We start from the raw sequence: 18,106 nt of genomic DNA, 5'->3' as shown, positions 1-18,106 counted from the left end.
ACAGAACCATCACCAAGGTCAGATCAGAAGAGACAGAGGCTATTGTTTAGAAATAAAATATTTAAGTCTGGTTGCTATTAGTATACAGTAGAGTAGAAAAAGATAAAGTAAGCATCACAAAAACAGACTGAAATATAAAAAGGTAAAGAAGGTAAAGAATTTAGTTGCACATGATTAAAAACTATAGAACAGAACTGGAACTGAACTAAAACAGGGAAGGACCATTAATGACGATAATAATAAAATACACTAAATTTTGGAAATAGAATAAACTATACAAGTGAATAAAATTTTATGGCAAACAGTTACGCACAATACATTTGAAAAAAAGAAAGAAAAAAAAGCTGAATTTGAGAAGAATGCAACAGTAGAACAAAATTAATTGAACCAAAACAGAACTGAACCCCCTTTTTTCAATGTCTAGTTATGAAATACAAAAAAATATAAAATAAAAATACATAAAACTGTTGCACTTTAAAACTAAATGTAAAAATGTAAAATAAGAGAGACGTTTGTAAAAAAAATGTAAAATAAAAAATGAAACTATAATGTAGAAATTAACACATACTGAAATAAAGATTTATTAATGAAAGATGAAAAATACCTTCACATGTCACAAAAAAGTAGATATATTGAATGTTAAGCTGAAAATGTAAACATAAAAACAGAATTATGATAGATAATGTCCCGCAATATCGGACCTCAAAGATGGATGCATAGACCTGGAAGCTTTTCAGCTCTCAGTTACTTTATTTATTTTTTTATTTTCTTTTATCAAGATTTTGCTCTTGATATATATTTTTATACACGTGTGTCTCTGTCTCTACTCAGCATAGAGGTATTACAGTGTTAGGTAAAATAAAGACCCAAATAAATCTAGCTGCAGTGCGAACTTCTGCCCGCTATGTGGCGCTGCGAAAAACACAGTCAGACTGAAAGCTACCGTCAAAGAGACGTACTTCCGGTCGGCGGTAAAGCGTGCTGCTGCTGGTTCGAAGTGTAAACGTTACCGTAACGAAAATATAATTTTTACCTACTTTAGTGTAAAATTAATTATTGAAGCGGAATAAATATGGTGAGTAAACCTTTAGTGGTTTCGTTGAGCATTATCTATACCATGTAGGGTCGTTCCTGTTTGAGTAATTCCTTTTGTTTAGCATTAGCATCGTTAGCTTCCGAAAGCTAGTTATTCAAACTGATCGTTTAAGTTGCCATGTTTGCTCTAATAATTTAGTTATGCTTTTAATCATTACCTTATTCTATTTATCTAGTCTATCGCAATGGGATTTTCTACCATGAGATGATAAATCACTAAATGATGTGTATTTCCACACTGATGGGTTTACTTCCAGAGGCCGAGAATCTCACACACACTTTATTTCTTAACAAGTTTTTCTATTTAAAAGTTGTTGATTAAACAGTTTGATGCCCCCCAAAGCGTCAAGCTAATTTCAACTTAGATTGCAAAGTACTTTATTAATATAGAACTATATTTATCTTAAAAAGTTGCATTGTCTAGCCCAAATTTCTCCACTGTGAGATCAATATAGTCAGTCAATCAAATGTATATAATAGACTACAGCTAAAAATAATAACTTGAAATACAACTTAAACATATTATCTACTTTTATTTAATAAAAATAGAACTCTAAACATTTATTTCACGTTTTTAAGATACTATGAATGACAAGTTTTATTTTTTTACTTCATAGATTGTATTCAGTTTATTTACAGGTTATAGTACAGTACTACAGTAGGAAGTAGATCTCCAAACAGAAAACAATGTTATTATTACTTCTGTTATAACTATTAGTTTCTTGTAAAGCAAACTTTGTGTATCTGTTTGATTTCCTGCAGAGTTTACCTTTGAATCCGAAGCCTTTCTTGAACGGCCTGACAGGGAAACCTGTGATGGTAAAGCTGAAGTGGGGGATGGAATATAAAGGCTACCTGGTGTCGGTGGACGGATACATGAACATGCAGGTGGGAAGATTTCCTTTCCTTAAACAAATTAGAATAACATGGAAGCAGTAGTATAATTCTTTTAATCAAAACAATGCATCAAGTTTATGGCACACATCCCTGATTAGAGGAGAAGTTTTGAGTCATGTTTTATCCATGAACGATTGTTCTTATCTACAGAACCAAAATATTCTTCAGAGATTACAACAGAAATTGATGCAATTAACCGTTTAGCAGGAAAAACTGTATTATACCATTGTAACTTTTTTTCCTGCATTCAGTCATTTTTTGAAACAGAGTACCAGCTTTGTTTTCTGATAATAAAATATTTTAATCTTTGATTTATTTGCTTTGTTTATTAAATTAACTCTTGTAAAAATGTTTTAATGTGCATTTAAATGGAGGGAGTGTTGGCCTAGCGGCAGGATTGGCAGCCTAGTGGTTAGGACATTGCACTTGGAATCCAGAGCTTCTGAGTTTAAGCCCCACTCCCACAGACTGCTAGCCTGGGTTCCTGAGCAAGGGACCCCACACTGCTCCCCTGGAGCTGCACAATGGCAGCCCACTGCTCCCCAAGGGGATGGGTTAAATGCAGAGAGTTCGTTTAGTTGCTCTGTACCAGTAACAGTGTAATGACATTAAAAGCAGGGGGAAAAATATTAATGACTTCAAGAGGTCAAGAAAATATAAGAATCATTTCAAATTGATTTGTAAAACACAAACATTTGTCTTGTGTAGAAAAAAATTGATGGGGAGCGTTAGCAGCTGGCCATACATTTTCTGTTTTATTAAATATATTTAGTTTTTTTTGTTCTTTATTAGAACTTTTAGATCATAGTTGATGAAGTCTGTTGACAATCAAGCTTCATGACGGTTTAAAGATTTCAATATTTGTTGGTATTGTCACACTAATATATATATACTATATAGAATGGAATAGAAAATCCCTTTGTTGTCCCACAATTAGGAAATTCTGGTGTTTACAGCTGCAAAAAGATTATAGGAAAAAACTATTAGACTATTACCTAAGGAAATTGTATAAGAGTAACATAATAGTGAAGAGTTAAGAAATAAACAAATAAAATACTGTACTGTGAAGTGATTTAACACCTGTTCAAATTCAATGGAAAGGTGTGTTTATGGTAGGATTGTTTTGTCCTAAACCCCAGCAGGGGGCGCTTTAATATCATGTTTTGGTCATGATGATATAGTAATTTTCTCTGTAAAACAAAAAAAACGGTGTGTGTTTATAAAATAAAGTGAGTTTTTACTTACAGAGCAGACATAAATTAACATTTAATTCTGGAATTTCTAGTAAGTTTTAATGTATGTAATTTATTTTACTTATAAGGAGCAGTGGTTAATACTTTTTAGTAAATCACATCTATATTTAACAAGGTCAAACTCTTAAATCATAAATAACAAGCTTCTGGGGGGGTCTGATCTCAACATCCAAGCAAGCTTTAATGTTTTCGTAGCTTCTACTTGAAGGTTACTTATTTCTAATAAGTGTTTTATTACTGATGACTTTTAAAATAGTTGATGTGGCTCAGAAAAGGATTGTGGTTTTATATTTTCTCTCAGTTTTATCTTATCAAGACAGAACAGAGAAAATCAAACAAAAACACTCTGCTCCATTAATGGCTTTTTGACCTTTTCGTGCATAATTTTCCTACAGTTGGCAAACACAGAAGAGTACGTCGATGGAGCATTGGCAGGGCATCTTGGTGAAGTGTTGATCAGGTATGTTAACCCTCTTTCTTCTTAAACTAATACTGCACACTGATTTGCTCTGATAAAAGATGATTAAACGGGTTAAAATCACAGCATTTTATAGCGGTTAAACAATCTCTCCCTGAACATATGTACGTAAAGGGTAATGTAACTTGTTTTGGTAGGTTGCTCCTAATAAATGTTCCTAAACACACCTGTGTTTACGAGCGACTCCCGATTTGGGATGTGACTCAAAAGGCTAATATCTCTTAGTCAGTCTTCAAAATGGAAAAGCTGAGAGAACCTGATATTCAAATAAGGCTAATTTATTTAACTTGGCTGCAAAAAAAATGGCTTCTACCTCAACAGGCAGAGTAGAACTTGTTTAAGATAACTTCTATGGCTAGTTGAGGACTCAGGGGTATTATGCCACCATTCACAGTGAGCAGGATGGTGATGGAGATGGGGAAAAAAGTGAACATCAGTAAAATAAAACTCATGAACTACAAGGCCTACAAATATACACACACATATATATATATATAAAATACAAATATTGGCTTGCAATGACTATATCCATGGAAATAAATCAATTTTTTTTGCATTACTCTCCCTTATCATCCAATACTCTACTGGCCTTGAAAACACAGGAATCATCTGTTAACAGAATGGGGGGAATTTTCCCAAAATTAAAAAAAGACCCGCCCTCTCTACTAAAAAAAAAAAAAACGAAAACATGCACAACTCTGTACCCGCTTCCGAGAGCGAACGCCTATTAAACTTGTGCGAAAGCATGTACAGGCCCATTGCTCCTTGTTTTAGTAGCAGTGATAAGGAAATTAATTTCTCCAAATAGCATGCCAGACTTTACCTGTCGAGTAGAAACTTTGCCGAGGCATTAGTGGGAAGCCTAACATGTGCTTTCAGTGTACGCCATCGCGTGGAAGAATCTCCCCAACTGGTCTTGTTTCTCTCTTCTGAGGCCTTTATCTTCTTATACACTTTATAAAAACGTTTTTCTCTTAAACCTTCGGCATTTTTTAAAGAGCCGCTGTGAGAAATGACTGTCTGAAAACAGTAGCTCACTACAGATATATGCTTGAACGTGCACATTTGAGAAACACATCACCAGAACGATTGACAATAAGGAGGACCACTTATTTTGATCATCCCCCTGAAAAGAGAACTTCCTCCCTCATACCTTTAAGACCAGACTCTTTCTGTCAGGCTGAAGAAAAATGTATCCAGAAACTTTTATTGGCAGTGCATTACATGAAATCTCTTCTTAAAAGATAGTTACCAGATCAGATCATAAATGGTTCCTCAGACAAACCTGACCGTTTTTGGCCGTATCAGTACCCAGGCTTGGCTTCTTCAATACTATATAGCTACCATGTTAATAATTACATGTGGTTTGTGCAGGAAAAGCTGTTTTTGAATCGATGTTTTTTCCCCACAGGTGCAACAATGTTTTATACATCCGAGGCGTAGAAGAGGAGGAAGAAGATGGAGAAATGAGAGAGTGATGAAGATGATTTAAGTTTTTTATTTGGAACTGATGGTGGAGTTCATTTGTGTTTGTGTTTTCACCATGTGAAACCATTTCTGTTGTTCTCTCTTTTTTTTTTTTTTTTACTGAGTCCTGTTTGTATGTTGGGATGCAGACACAATAAAACGATTATTGTAACATTTGTAACAATGCAGATTTTGTGTCCTTTTTTCGTTTTTCTTTGTGAATCCCAGTTTGTTTAAGCAACGCCTCCCTCTTTGAGCTTTGACCTCTGCACTCTTGCACAAATATTTGACTTGTTTTCAGCCCAGAGTAGTCTGAGCATTGCTTTCAAAGAGTGAAAATGTCCAAAAATCACAAGCTGCTGGTGAAAAATGCCAAGCAGGTGGTTTTAATCTGCAGCAACGGGGAGAAGTACCTGACCAAGCATGGGATGAACAACCTGAGTGTGATTGAAAATGCTAGCCTTGTCATCGGAAGGTGAGATTTCACAACAAAAACTAAAACATTTGAATGCATTTCAGGTTTGCTCCAACATGAGACCAGATTCAGATTTTTAATGTTTCTCCTGTTATATCTAATAACATTTTAAACCAGATTTATCACAAGTGGCAGTAAAGTTTTATATATGATCCTGTTTTCCAACAATAGGTCTGCAGACTTTCTCAAGTTTCTATCCAGGACTTTAGCTGCATGGCAGCAAGTAATAAGAACAAAAATAGGATACTCTGGAAAAACTTGACATGGATCTTATTTATGTTTGTGATGATCTGCTGGATACCAGAGGAAAAAGCCTAGAGGGCTATTAACAAATACCACACTGCAAAAATGGTCTAGAAATAAGTAAAAATGTGTTAAATTAAGCGTATTTACCCTTCATTTTAGTAGGTAAATGGGACCATTTGCCAATGGAATTAGTATTTTTACTCTTAAAATAAGATTATAATGCTTTTTCTTATTTTAAATGTAAATTGTCTTGTTCCATTAACAAAGTATCTCACTTACCTCCTCAATTCAAGAACAAATGCACTTATTTTAAGAAAAAATGACTTATTTAGGTTTCCATTTTTTGCAGGGCACTTCTGCTTTGCTTGGAAGCAATGTTGCATAATAAAGTGATGGTTAAAGAGGTTTAAATATTTCACTTTGAGCCACAGCTGCTGTCTGAAAGTTAGCTTTACTGTAATTTGAGTCATTTCTCTGTGCAGGGATGGTCTCATTAAAGCAGTGGGTCCTGCAGAAACCATCCAAGCTCGCTTCTCTGAGTCCTCCTTTGATAAAGTGATCGATGCAGCAGGGATGTGTGTTCTACCTGGTGAGTATCTGCTGCGGCTTGGAGCATCCAGCTGACCATGCAGCCTTTGGACCTTGACCTGGAAAAAAACATTCAGGCTTTTTTACAGTTTTCTTTTTATGGTACATAAAAAAGGGTAGTTCAAATCTACAGGAAAAGTCATTTCTATTTTCTTTTTTTGTCCATATTGTATGTAAACATTTAATCTTATGTAAGGTTTAGATGTGGTGCTCATATTAAAATGCATTAAATTCACCTGAATAAAAGGCTTCAGGTACACTTGAAGTCTGGATTATTCTAATTTTCTGGCCCAGTTTTGATTTCTCATCTGTTAATTGTGTAAAGAAAACCAAATAGCCTCTATTTGTATGTGATGAGGAGGGAAATCATTTTTACAACATAATTCATATGCAGTCTTTAAAAATATTGGAGGACTAAGGATCTTTATGTAGTTAAAGTGGAAAGAAGGATATATATTTATACCGGAATAAAATGTTTTCTTATATCTGCCATTCAAAGGAGGATTAGAAACAGTATGATCCCTGATGCTAAGGTTAAACCCCTGCCTTGGTTGGAAAAAGAAATCAATGTTGATCCATTACTATTCATTTCTGCTCGAATCTCCTAAAATACCCATAAAAGCACTGAAACACTCGGTGCTCTGATGCTTGATGATAACCTCTAAATTATGCATGTTATAAATTATAATTTAAAAAACCTATATTTAAATGTACCATCTCAGGCATGTTCCCCTGTGTTTGTATGTGGATAAGTTGTTCTAGTGCCCATCTTAGCGTAGGTAAGGAAAGGTGGAAGCTTCAGACTGTTCTGCTACCTTCTTCCTGAGCACCAAGCGGTTTTAGCTGCATTTATTTTGCTTTTTTTAATTTCTTGTTTCAGGACTTGTTGATGCTCACACTCATCCTGTCTGGGCTGGAGATAGAGTTCATGAATTTGCCATGAAGGTATTTAAACCGCTGAGTCTTCCCTCTTCTCTGAAGTGTTTTCTAAAGAAATCTTGATTAGGAGTATTTGTGAAACACTGATTGTTTTAGTCACTGCTCCACTCTGTAAAAGCAGAGAACATTTTACTGAAAAGATTTGAGATGGAACTTTTGGTGTGGAAATTTAAATAACTGCTGAACGTTTCCTCCTGCAGCTGGCTGGGGCCACCTACATGGAGGTGCACCGTGCCGGAGGAGGGATCCACTACACGGTGGAGCACACCAGAGCAGCAGCTGCCTTGGACCTCCTGACCTCTCTGAAGAGCAGATTACAGAGGATGCAGCGAGCTGGAACAACCCTGGTGGAGTGTAAGAGCGGATACGGCCTGGAGCTCCAGACTGAGCTGAAGATGCTGGAGGTGATCGAGGAGGCGAGGAGCTCCCTTCCCATCAACATCTCCTCCACCTACTGTGGAGCCCATGCTGTGCCAAAGTAAGAAACCTCCTTCAACCTTTAAAAATCTGCCCACCAGCCTTCATTGGTTGTCTTCTTCAGAGGGAAGACGGCGGCAGAAACTACAGAGGACATCTTGCAGGTTCAGCTTCCCCGACTGAAGGAGCTGATGTCTGCTGGGAGACTCCAGGTCAACAACATCGACGTGTTCTGCGAGCAGGGGGTGTTTGATCTGGAGTCGAGTCGCGCCATCCTACAGGCTGGGAAGGAAATGGGGCTCAACATCAATTTCCATGGAGACGAGCTGCATCCCATGAACTCTGCTGAGGTATTGCCCATGCATAATGACCAAAGGTTAAGCTTTTCATTTTCTAAGAACTTTAAATTAGAAACTTTATCTCAGATGGGAGCAGAACTTGGGGCCTTGGCCATTAGTCATCTTGAGGAGGTTACAGATGAAGGGATTGTTGCCATGGCGAAAGCAAAAACTGCTGCCGTCCTCCTTCCGACCACAGCCTACATCCTGCGGTACTAAAACACACGCTGCCCCCCACCCCTCCCGGGGAACTGTGGCTTAATGGTATTTTGTGCTTGTAGGCTGCCTCAGCCCCGGGCCAGAGACATGCTGGATGCAGGAGTGATTGTTGCCCTTGGCAGCGACTTCAACCCCAACGCTTACTGCTGCTCTATGGTCACTTCTTTTTTTTTTCCTTCTGTCCTTTTCAGCCCTCTGTCCTCATATTAACTCCTCTGCATATATATATAACTTCCAGCCGGTAGTCATGCATCTTGCCTGCGTCAACATGAGGATGTCCATGACGGAGGCTTTGGCCGCAGCCACCATCAACGCTGCTTTCGCTCTCGGTCGCTCTGACACGCACGGATCCCTGGAGGTGAATAAACACGGCGACCTGCTTATCCTGAATGCAACACGGTAAATTTACCACCTCGGTTATTAACGGCTCTGCTCATTCACTGGAAAAACCACCTAGAAATAAGTAAAAATGTCTTAAATTAAGTGCATTTACCCTTAATTTGAGAAGGTAAATAAGATACTTTGCCAATGGAATGAGTATTTTCACTCTTAAAATAAGATAATTAGATAATATGCACTTGAAATAAGTCAATGCAATTGTGTTTTCTTATTTTAAGTATAAATTGTCTTGTTCCATTGGCAAAATGTCTCTTTAACCTCCTCAATCCAAGAATAAATGAACTTATTTTAAGAAAAAAATGACTTATCTAGATTTAAAAATTTTTCCAGTGTTCATCAGTGGATTCAACTTTACCACAGGTTAACTTTGTTAAAATAAACATTGAAGCTGTTGCTTAATCTTAAGACACTGGAAAAAGAACAATGCCAATCAATTCAGCCTCAATGTTAATCTTCCTGACTGTGCAAAGTGTTATTTTAGATCACCTTAAACTGACAGCTTTGAGAATTTAAATTTTCTAAGCTAACTAGGCTAACAGTTTCAGCTGTGACTTGTGTTTATTATCCATGCACTGCAAAATATTTATCTAAATAAGTATTTTTGTCTTAAAATAAGTGCATTTTTATTGAATTGAGGAGTTAACTGAGACACTTTGCATGGGTAGAAGACAATTTACATTTAAAATAAGAAATAATTGCATTGTCTTATTTCAAGTGCTTATTGTCTAATTATATTATTTCAAGGCTAAAAGTTCTCATTCTTTTGGGAAATCATCTTATTGACCTACTCAAATTAAGGGTAAATGCACTTAATTTAAGAAATTTTGTACGCATTTCTAGATCACTTGTGCAGCGTACAGCTTCTCCATGGAGGAAACAGGACATTCAAGTCACCTCTTAATCAACTGATTAGGGATCGACTCCAAAATACTTTCCAGCTTTTCCAAATTTATATTTCTCTCTTTTAGATCTCCACAGCCTTTGTAGGACTTTTCCACTTCTCCTAATATTGCTCAGTCTGATTGACATCAAATTAATCATTTTCTTTTTAGCAATGAGAATCTGCTTGCTGCTGTTAGGCGCATAAAGAGAGATTGTTGGATTGGTTTTGTATTTATACTCTGGAAATGTTGACTTATTTATTTTCTAGATGGTTTTTGAAGCATTTATACTTACTGTTTGAAGGTGGGAGCACCTGATTTACCAGCTGGGGGGACACCAGGAAACCATCCGATATGTGATCATCAAAGGGAACATTGTATACGATAACGACAAAACACTGGACCTCTAACACTAAAGAAGTAATAATAAAGGTATGTCTAAAAGAATATTAAAGCCAGATCTCCTCCCAGCTAGAAATGTGTTTTTCTCTCCCAAGTTAAGTTTTCTTTTTCTTTATAGTCGAGCTCAAAGCTGCTTTAAAAAAAAAAAACAACAAAAAAAAACAGCAGAAAGGGTTGCAGGGTCTTCTAAAACACACAAAATAATCTTGATGCTCCTCGGGTGATTAAACAGATAATTGTGATGAAGTTATCTATGAAACTAAGGCAACAGAGACAAACCATTCAGTTGTTGAATATCAAACTTTAATGAACATGTTAGCTGATTTCCACAGGCAGGGCTTTAAACAGTCAGACATCATCTCAATATTTTCATTCAAAGCTTATTAATAAAAAAACAAACAAAAAAACTATTTTAATTGGTATTTAACATAATTGAGTGCATAATGAAAATAAAAAAGTAACAGTGGCACACAGATAAGCTAGAGAAGGTTTGGTACCTAAGCTAATCTGGAACAAATGTGAATCCTCTCAGGCTTGGTATTTCTTTCCTGCTCGATGGATCTGTTGGTAAAGCGTCATGGAGAAAGCCATCCCCAGCAGCTGAAAGACAACAGTTTTCCATTAAATCTCTAAACAGTACAGAGGAAATCGCTTTATATACAAATATCTAAAGCAGTGAGTGTGTCAGAAAACATGTGCTCACCTGTACGACCAACACACACATGGCGATGGTCCCCAGCAGGTGTTTGTTGTCATCCACCCACTGCTCCATCTTGTCATAGCAGCCCTGAGCACAGAAAGTTTTCACTTAGACAAACCTAATTATTTTTTGTAACTTGTTCTCTCTTCTTGGTGAAACTGGACCAAAACCAAACTTCATCAGCAGCTGGAGGTCTAAGGAACCCAAATGTACAACAAGAAGTATGGCAGAAGCTTTTTAATATTTCCAAAAGTTCTCTGGATATTTGGAAGAGAACATGTAATTAAACGGGATCATTGGACTGTCCTGCAGGGATCCTGTGGGTCGGGACTTCTCAACCAGCACACTGATGGGGTTAAATCTGTCATAATCCTGCTTCAACACACCTGAATTGAAATATAGCTTGTTACATGACCTCTGCAGGACCTTAATGATATTTAAAAAAAACAATGTAGTGTATGATTAATTCTACTGCTATGTACTTAAATTGTTGCCTGTAAATTTTTTTTTATAAAAAATCGGATTTAATGTTTATCTAAACTGTTCTAATAAATAATTTAAACAATATTCTTTCCATTGGATTAATATTCACTTGTAAAAAGAAAATCCCTGTAAATAAAAACTGACGTCAGGAATATCTACCCCGTCTTTGTGGTTCATTTTAGTCACCGGCTAAACATTGTCCTGACTCACATGTGTCCAGGAGTTTGTCATGTTCTGTCCGCAGTTGAGAAAAACCTGCTGGCAGCAGCTGTCTGGCACAATGTTGTCCTGCATGATGCTCGACCAGTCGCCGCGATTTGTCACACCGCAGCACTTCCACTGTTTGAAAGAGGAGAGAGTTAGAATTAAACTGCTAGGATGAAACAAAAAGCTCAGATATGTGAGGAAATCTACCTCTGTCTGTATGGTGTTCCATGCGTCCCTTAGGCCTGCGTTGTTCTCTGTGTTATAGAGCACAAGTCCCTCTTTCAGGTCCTGCCGGGCATTTTCCCTCACCTAGGAATTTAAATGGGATTGGGAGGGTTATTGGATTTATGTATCTCTATCTCAAACAACTATAATAGGAATTAAGTTTTACCTTGTCTCTGTACACGAAGAAGAGAATGAGGAGGATCAGTTCAGCCAATAGAATGATGAGCAGAACAATAAAGAACTGTTTAAAAAAGACAAAACAGTAGAAGTCAAGTGGTTAAAGACACTGTGCATTGGATTCTGTGGTCATGAGTTTAAAACTGTTAAAGGCAGAGTGGGGGGCTGTTAGAGTATTTATATTAGGCAAGGTAGATCTCAGAAAAAATAGACTTAAGTTGAAAACCGATGCTTAAAAAGACTGATAGTACAACTCCATAACTAAAATCTGATTGATGACGAATACTGACTATAAACTAGGGGCACAGAACCTTGGGTTTCCACTAATCTAATAGGTAGATTTAATAAAGTTCTTATAGAGGGTATTATTAATTTAATTTGGAGACCAAATCCAATGGGGTATATGTGTATGTAAATGTACATTTCATTATTATATTTTGTCCTGAGGTGGTTTACTTTTAAATGTAGAATAATTAGCAAAATACACTAAAATGTATACATAGATTTATTTGTTTCACAGGTGGGTTTGGCGGCACTTCATTGCAATGTTAGTTAGCCAGTGTCAGGATATTTATTGGATTAATTTTAGCCTTATGTTGATATTAAAATCAGATCTTTTGCGGTTTATTTTCAAATTAATCAAGAAATATGGGACAGCCTCAAGGCGAAAGAGTTTTCACCCAAGTGGGACCATTTCAACCTCATATTTGTTTTAATCATCCCGTTCCTCTCAGTTATCATCACTCAACTTATTTCAATTTAAACCAATACATAAAATAATGCATTGTAGCCAACAACGGCTTAATTCATATTATAGGTCTTCAAATCAGTGTCAGTTTAGTAGTGATTTTAAATGCCCAGCAGGTGTCAGTATTGAGTGACAGAATATCAATAGTTTGCCAATGAGTGGAAACATTTCATGACGCCTCATGAACCCCTCACTAGTTGACACTGCTCAATTTAAAGAGATGATACGGAACAATTTTTTCTAATTTATCACTATCAGACATTAAAATTGAGGACATTTCCAGGGACAGGTGGTCCAAAACTGAGACATGTAGTCAGTGTTAAATCAAAATTAATTGGATTTCTCCTAAATGTGTGTTTGAGTGCTCAATTGAGATAATCTAGGAATAATTTATGAAAAGGCTATGGGGTAAAAAAAACAAAAAGTTTTTAGCAAAAAGCTATACACGGTGAGATTTCAGAGGCACTGGAGTTACTTCATTCAGTTTTCAGGCAATTTAATAACTTTCATATAATGAAAGTTGTTAAATACACCAGAGTTATGAAATACAGCAGAGAAGTCAAGGCTGCTCCGCTATGCAGCACAGCTTAATGGGAGCTATTTAGGTGATAACCAAAGCAATATAATGAGTGTTTATATTAGCAAAAAGAACCCTATGTAGTGCATTCTGCATTCTTATCTCTATGGGTGCACAAAAGAGCCCTCTAGTGTAAACAGTGTATTGACAATCCGATCACTTGTATCACTGTCTACTCACACTTAGCAACAGGCACTTGTTCTCCTTGATGGCACCCAGGCAGCCAAGGAAGCCCGTCACCATGACGACAGTGCCCAGGGTGATGATGAGATTGGCAGCAGAGAGCGAGGGGAAGGAGGGAGACAGCGTGGCAAAGCTGCCCTGGGAAACCGAAAGCCAAACTCCGACACCCAACAAGCCACAGCCGCCCAGCTGAAAATACCAGGAAACCAGAAAACATCCTGCTGATTTCATGATAAAAAAAAATACTTTGATTGCTTTGATGAAATCGCTACTAGAACTACTTGGAGCGTACCCAGAAGAAGAGGTTGAAGAGGAAGAGCATGTACTTCACACAGCAAATGCAACCGCGAGCCATGACTGAACACAAAAGGATCTGCAAAAAACAAAACAAAATACAAACAACACAAATAGGCAGACGTGATGCAGTTATTATCCGTTTTTTTTCATTTAACCAACGCCACCGAGTTCCAACACTGTCTGAAAAATCTTTCATGCCTAATAATTATGCTATTTTCACTAACATAGAACTTTGATATACTTTATGTCTCATTAAAGGGTCCTATTTAGCAGCAAATTGAAACCACTTTTAAACAAAGGCGATAAACCCACCACTTCAGGAAGGAAAAACTCAGCAGCTCTGTCAGCGTTTCTAAAAAAAAGAAAAGAAAAATAGATCAAATTTTAGGATTTTCAGTAAAGTTTACAAGAAGCAGAACTGCTCTAAGGTAAAGCCTAAAAACACATTTCAAATTGCCTTCCTTTTTTTGTCAATACATAAAAAAATATGTATCCAAATAACTCACTGGAGGAAGGGAGGACATTTGCTAATCCAACAAGGATTACCGCACTTATTTTACAACTGCATCAGTAAAGAAAGTATAACATTTTTTTTTTTAAATCAAACTTAACAATCTAGTCTCTCACACCTATAGCTATGTACCTTTCAGTTATAGCATTGATGTAAAAAAAAAAAAAACAAAGTTTGAGATTTCTCTATATATTTATATATAGTTTTTAAATTATTTTACTTAAATACATTATGCAATATAACTGTGTTTTTTAAAAATGGGATTATAAAAGTTCTTCCCTAAACTTCAGGTACTTTAGATACTGAGCTATGATGAAAACCAACATGTAACCCAGTAATTCCTATAACATACAGGGAGGAAGGTTTATATATTTCCAATGATGCTCATTTCTGAGTAAACGTGAGTCAAATTTAAATGGTTTGACTAAATGTAAGTGGAAAAAAATTGTTCTTGCTGTATTTAATCATGCATGTACCTTCTTTACTGTACAAAGATATAGCAACCATTCATAACAGTGCATACTTTGCAAGAGTGATACACCCTTCAGATAAGATATAGGTAAGTAAAAGTCAGGCTGCAAATCCTAGAAAGTAACTTGCACCTTTCTAATGTTAGAGTATAAACAGTCAGATCAAAATCCACTGAATTATACAACCTGGTCTTAAAAGCCACATATAGTTATAGTTTGGGAAAATACACTCAAAAAAAGTAGCTGGATACAAGTCTGCCAGCCACATCTTAGTTTCTTAAAGCAAACCATATTATTTTTAAAAGACTAATGCCACAACAGACCAGATATGCTTATAATTTTAGCAGCCATGTTTCTACACAAAGGACTACATTACAGTATCTTCTAATGTAGTTTATCTTCAAACAAACTTGCTTGAATCTCAGTTTTAAAGCCTAAAGATGAAATCAAATGAAAAAGGTTAAAGCAAATTAGAAACATTGTGTAAGAACAAAAAAAAAAAATGAAATAAAAAAAAATAAAAAAAAATAAAGAAAGCTGATTTTTTAAAATTGTATTTGTCCATTTCTGTTCAATCCTTAAGGGAAATAGAACTTATTAAAAAACTTCAGTTATTTTTTTTAAGTAACAGGTAAAACAGCAAACATGTCTGATATATTATTTAATAAAGTTAGAAACTTTTTCCATTTAATAAGTGTTAATTTACTATATTTTGTATGTTTATTCTTTTTTTTTTTTTCTTGATGAAAAGTACGGTTTTAAATAAACCCATGGACTCTCTTATCGTGACGTCATCGCGTACCCCTTCAGATTTCTTCTCAAAAGTTTTGGCAAATAATCAACACGGACTTGGCAAACACGGCTCAAAGCACTTCGGTCCCGACTTCTGTTTATAAATACGTTAACATATACTTCATATGTTTTCCCAAAAGCACCATAACCGCTTTGTATCGCCTCAGGCCGTGTTTGCTTTCATCTCCATGCAGCTAAAAAAAAAAAAGTGACGAAGGAAAACAGGGAAAAAATCTCACCATTAGCTATGAACTGGTGTCCATTTTCCCGTTCAAAGTCTCGCGTGCTTAAGTGTGAAAAGCATCACATTCTGTTACGCCGAAATCCCTGGAGTCGGTTTCGAAGTACAAATTCAGTTACTGTGAACTACGAAGGTAGTTTTGGAAATCCGTCGACGGCTGGTAATGAGGAGAGAGACGTTTGCCCAGGAGGGCGGAGCTTCACGGGAGGCCAGTGTCCAAGGGGGGAACGGTCCGCTCCCTGACAGTCAGCCGGCGTGCGACCCGGCGGCTACTGAAGCGTTTTTTCTTGTCATTAAATTTACAAGATTCACCTCTGCCACCTGGTCTTAAATAACTACATTTCTACAGATTGTAAAATGTGCAACACATAAACTTAATTCAAACAGATCAAACGCTGGCTTACTCGAACTTATAATAAAAATAAAACTAGTTATATTGGGACTGCAGCAGAGGCGTAGCAAGAAAATCCTAATAGGGGTGGCCAGTCTATAACCAATGTACATTGAGCGGTGGCCGAAAGGTATAGTGGACAAAATTCTTTCAGATTTGAGTTCTGGGGCGAACATATTTTACATTGTCATTAACTACTTTTATCAATAATCATTCTGCAAAAAAAAAAAACAAAAAAAACCAAACAACATTTAATGATTTTTTTAAAGTTATTATTAAAGTAGTTTATCTATGATTTCGCTGAAGACACCTAGATGACTTGCAGAGGTACATCATTTTAACTTTACCCAAAATAATTCAAAATTTAATTCTGAAAATAGCATGAATTCTGTATCCATCATCTTTAATGTTTGGATATTGATCTGCATAATTAACCGCAGTGTTTCTGTTGTCAGGTAGTTGTAAATATATGAAAATTGAAATGTTAAATACGTTTGAATATTCCCCTTCAGAATATTACTGCTGCCATCGTCTGTATTAGAGGGGAAAAAATGATAGGCCCCCCATCTAGCTCCGCCCCGGGACTGCAGGAAGGTAAATTCTTAATACATTTTTTATAAGTCTTGCTGTTTCTTTTTACTGAAAATGGGATTGATACTACCTTTTGGCAACCACCAAATCCAAATAAAAATAATTGATGTTGAATGATTTGATTGAATTGAATGTGTAAAGCACCTCCATGTGTGTTGTGAATAGGCGTTGTATTTATGAAATTAGTCTAATTAAATACTGACATTAATAAAACAGTAAAAATACTTTCAAACTTTATCAGGAAAATCATCATTTAGGATATCAAACGCCTATAGTAAATTTCAGGGTACGTTTTATTATAATTAGAGATATCTATTTTTTATCTAATGAATCTATAAAAAAGTCCAGAAATTACTTTAGATATAAAATTATTACATACTGTTCAATAAATGATAAGTGTTTTTAATTAAGAGTAATTTAATATGAATTTGTTTTACTGGAGGCATCCATGTTTGTCAAAGAACACTACTGCCGCCTACCTGTTTGTGACGTCACGGTGCGGTATCGGCTGTTGAGCAAGTCCCAATGCTCTATCTGGTGTTTGTCACAACGCGATATTTTCCAAGTCATCTTGAAAACATTCTTCGAAATGTTGGTTACATATTACGTGTTTTTTCTTTGGCCAGAAGTTCGATGGCAAATCCTCCCTCTTCAATCTAGCAATCCCAATGACGAACCCGTCCATGATGGATCATCAATCAGAAAGGTGAAATAACAATTTGTTTTTCACTTTTACCTGATGCATTACAACATGCAACTGCCATGCACATGGGCATTTTCAGTTTAACTATAGCTCACATTTTAATGGTGAAGTCGTCTTGAAATCTTCTATACTTGTTGATTGAAGATGTGTCTAGTAGTTCCCACTGATTTTGCTTGTCAACTGGGGAGAATGGCGCTCGTCTTACTGTACCATGACCTTATTTCCGGAAGATGTCAGGAGCGAGGTCTTACTATAGTTGGGCCAAAAGTGATGGCAACATAAATTATTACTTTTTTACAGATTAAATTCAATCACCGCAAACATATTAGTTTTAGGTATAGATAATGATCCATTGATTATTCCTTGCTGATCTGACTTTTCCTTTAAAAGAAACATAAGAGCTTCCGGAGGCTAGTTTTTTTTAATTATAAAATAATAAATAGTATAGTAAGACCTCAAAAAATGTCTAAAATAAGTCATATAATGGTATGACATTAAAAATAGGCTAAAATGAGTCAGAGTATAGTATGATTGGCAAAAACAAGTCTGAGTATAGCATGACCTAAAAAATTTGCTAAAAAGACATAGTTTTGTATGACCTCAAAAAAATTCTAAAACAAGTCATATTATGGTATGACATTAAAAATAGGCTAAAATGAGTCAGAGTATAGTATGATTGGCAAAAACAAGTCTGAGTATAGCATGACCTAAAAAAT

General features: G+C 36.0%; 3 protein-coding genes across 3 annotated transcripts; 2 read left to right on the top strand and 1 right to left on the bottom strand.

Annotated features, from left to right (window-relative positions):
* The first annotated feature begins 934 nt into the window (after positions 1–934).
* On the top strand, positions 935–5,202 carry snrpf (small nuclear ribonucleoprotein polypeptide F). Its single transcript, XM_015375437.1, has 4 exons — positions 935–1,075; positions 1,858–1,983; positions 3,641–3,705; positions 5,135–5,202. The coding sequence occupies exons 1-4, from the start codon at positions 1,073–1,075 to the stop codon at positions 5,199–5,201; spliced, it is 261 nt and encodes an 86-aa protein (XP_015230923.1). The 5' UTR covers positions 935–1,072; the 3' UTR covers position 5,202.
* A 154-nt stretch (positions 5,203–5,356) lies between these two features.
* Positions 5,357–11,479, top strand: amdhd1 (amidohydrolase domain containing 1). Its single transcript, XM_015375446.1, has 10 exons — positions 5,357–5,665; positions 6,394–6,500; positions 7,380–7,444; positions 7,639–7,916; positions 7,980–8,205; positions 8,281–8,405; positions 8,475–8,568; positions 8,651–8,811; positions 9,997–10,124; positions 10,978–11,479. Exons 1-9 carry the CDS (start codon positions 5,529–5,531, stop codon positions 10,100–10,102), a joined length of 1,299 nt encoding a protein of 432 aa, XP_015230932.1. The 5' UTR covers positions 5,357–5,528; the 3' UTR covers positions 10,103–10,124; positions 10,978–11,479.
* Positions 10,376–15,909, bottom strand: tspan9 (tetraspanin 9). Its single transcript, XM_015375425.1, has 9 exons — positions 15,704–15,909; positions 14,004–14,043; positions 13,687–13,767; positions 13,392–13,583; positions 11,876–11,950; positions 11,692–11,793; positions 11,488–11,616; positions 10,798–10,881; positions 10,376–10,694 (listed from the first exon to the last, which is right to left on the bottom strand). The coding sequence occupies exons 3-9, from the start codon at positions 13,747–13,749 to the stop codon at positions 10,623–10,625; spliced, it is 717 nt and encodes a 238-aa protein (XP_015230911.1). The 5' UTR covers positions 13,750–13,767; positions 14,004–14,043; positions 15,704–15,909; the 3' UTR covers positions 10,376–10,622.
* Positions 15,910–18,106: the final 2,197 nt, after the last annotated feature.

The sequence above is a fragment of the Cyprinodon variegatus genome, unplaced genomic scaffold (assembly GCF_000732505.1).
Source record: "Cyprinodon variegatus isolate N-32 unplaced genomic scaffold, C_variegatus-1.0 Scaffold7, whole genome shotgun sequence".
In the NCBI taxonomy this organism is placed as follows: domain Eukaryota; kingdom Metazoa; phylum Chordata; class Actinopteri; order Cyprinodontiformes; family Cyprinodontidae; genus Cyprinodon; species Cyprinodon variegatus.
The sequence above is the reverse complement of the archived record's forward strand: the minus strand, read 5'-3'. Positions and strand labels throughout refer to the sequence as shown.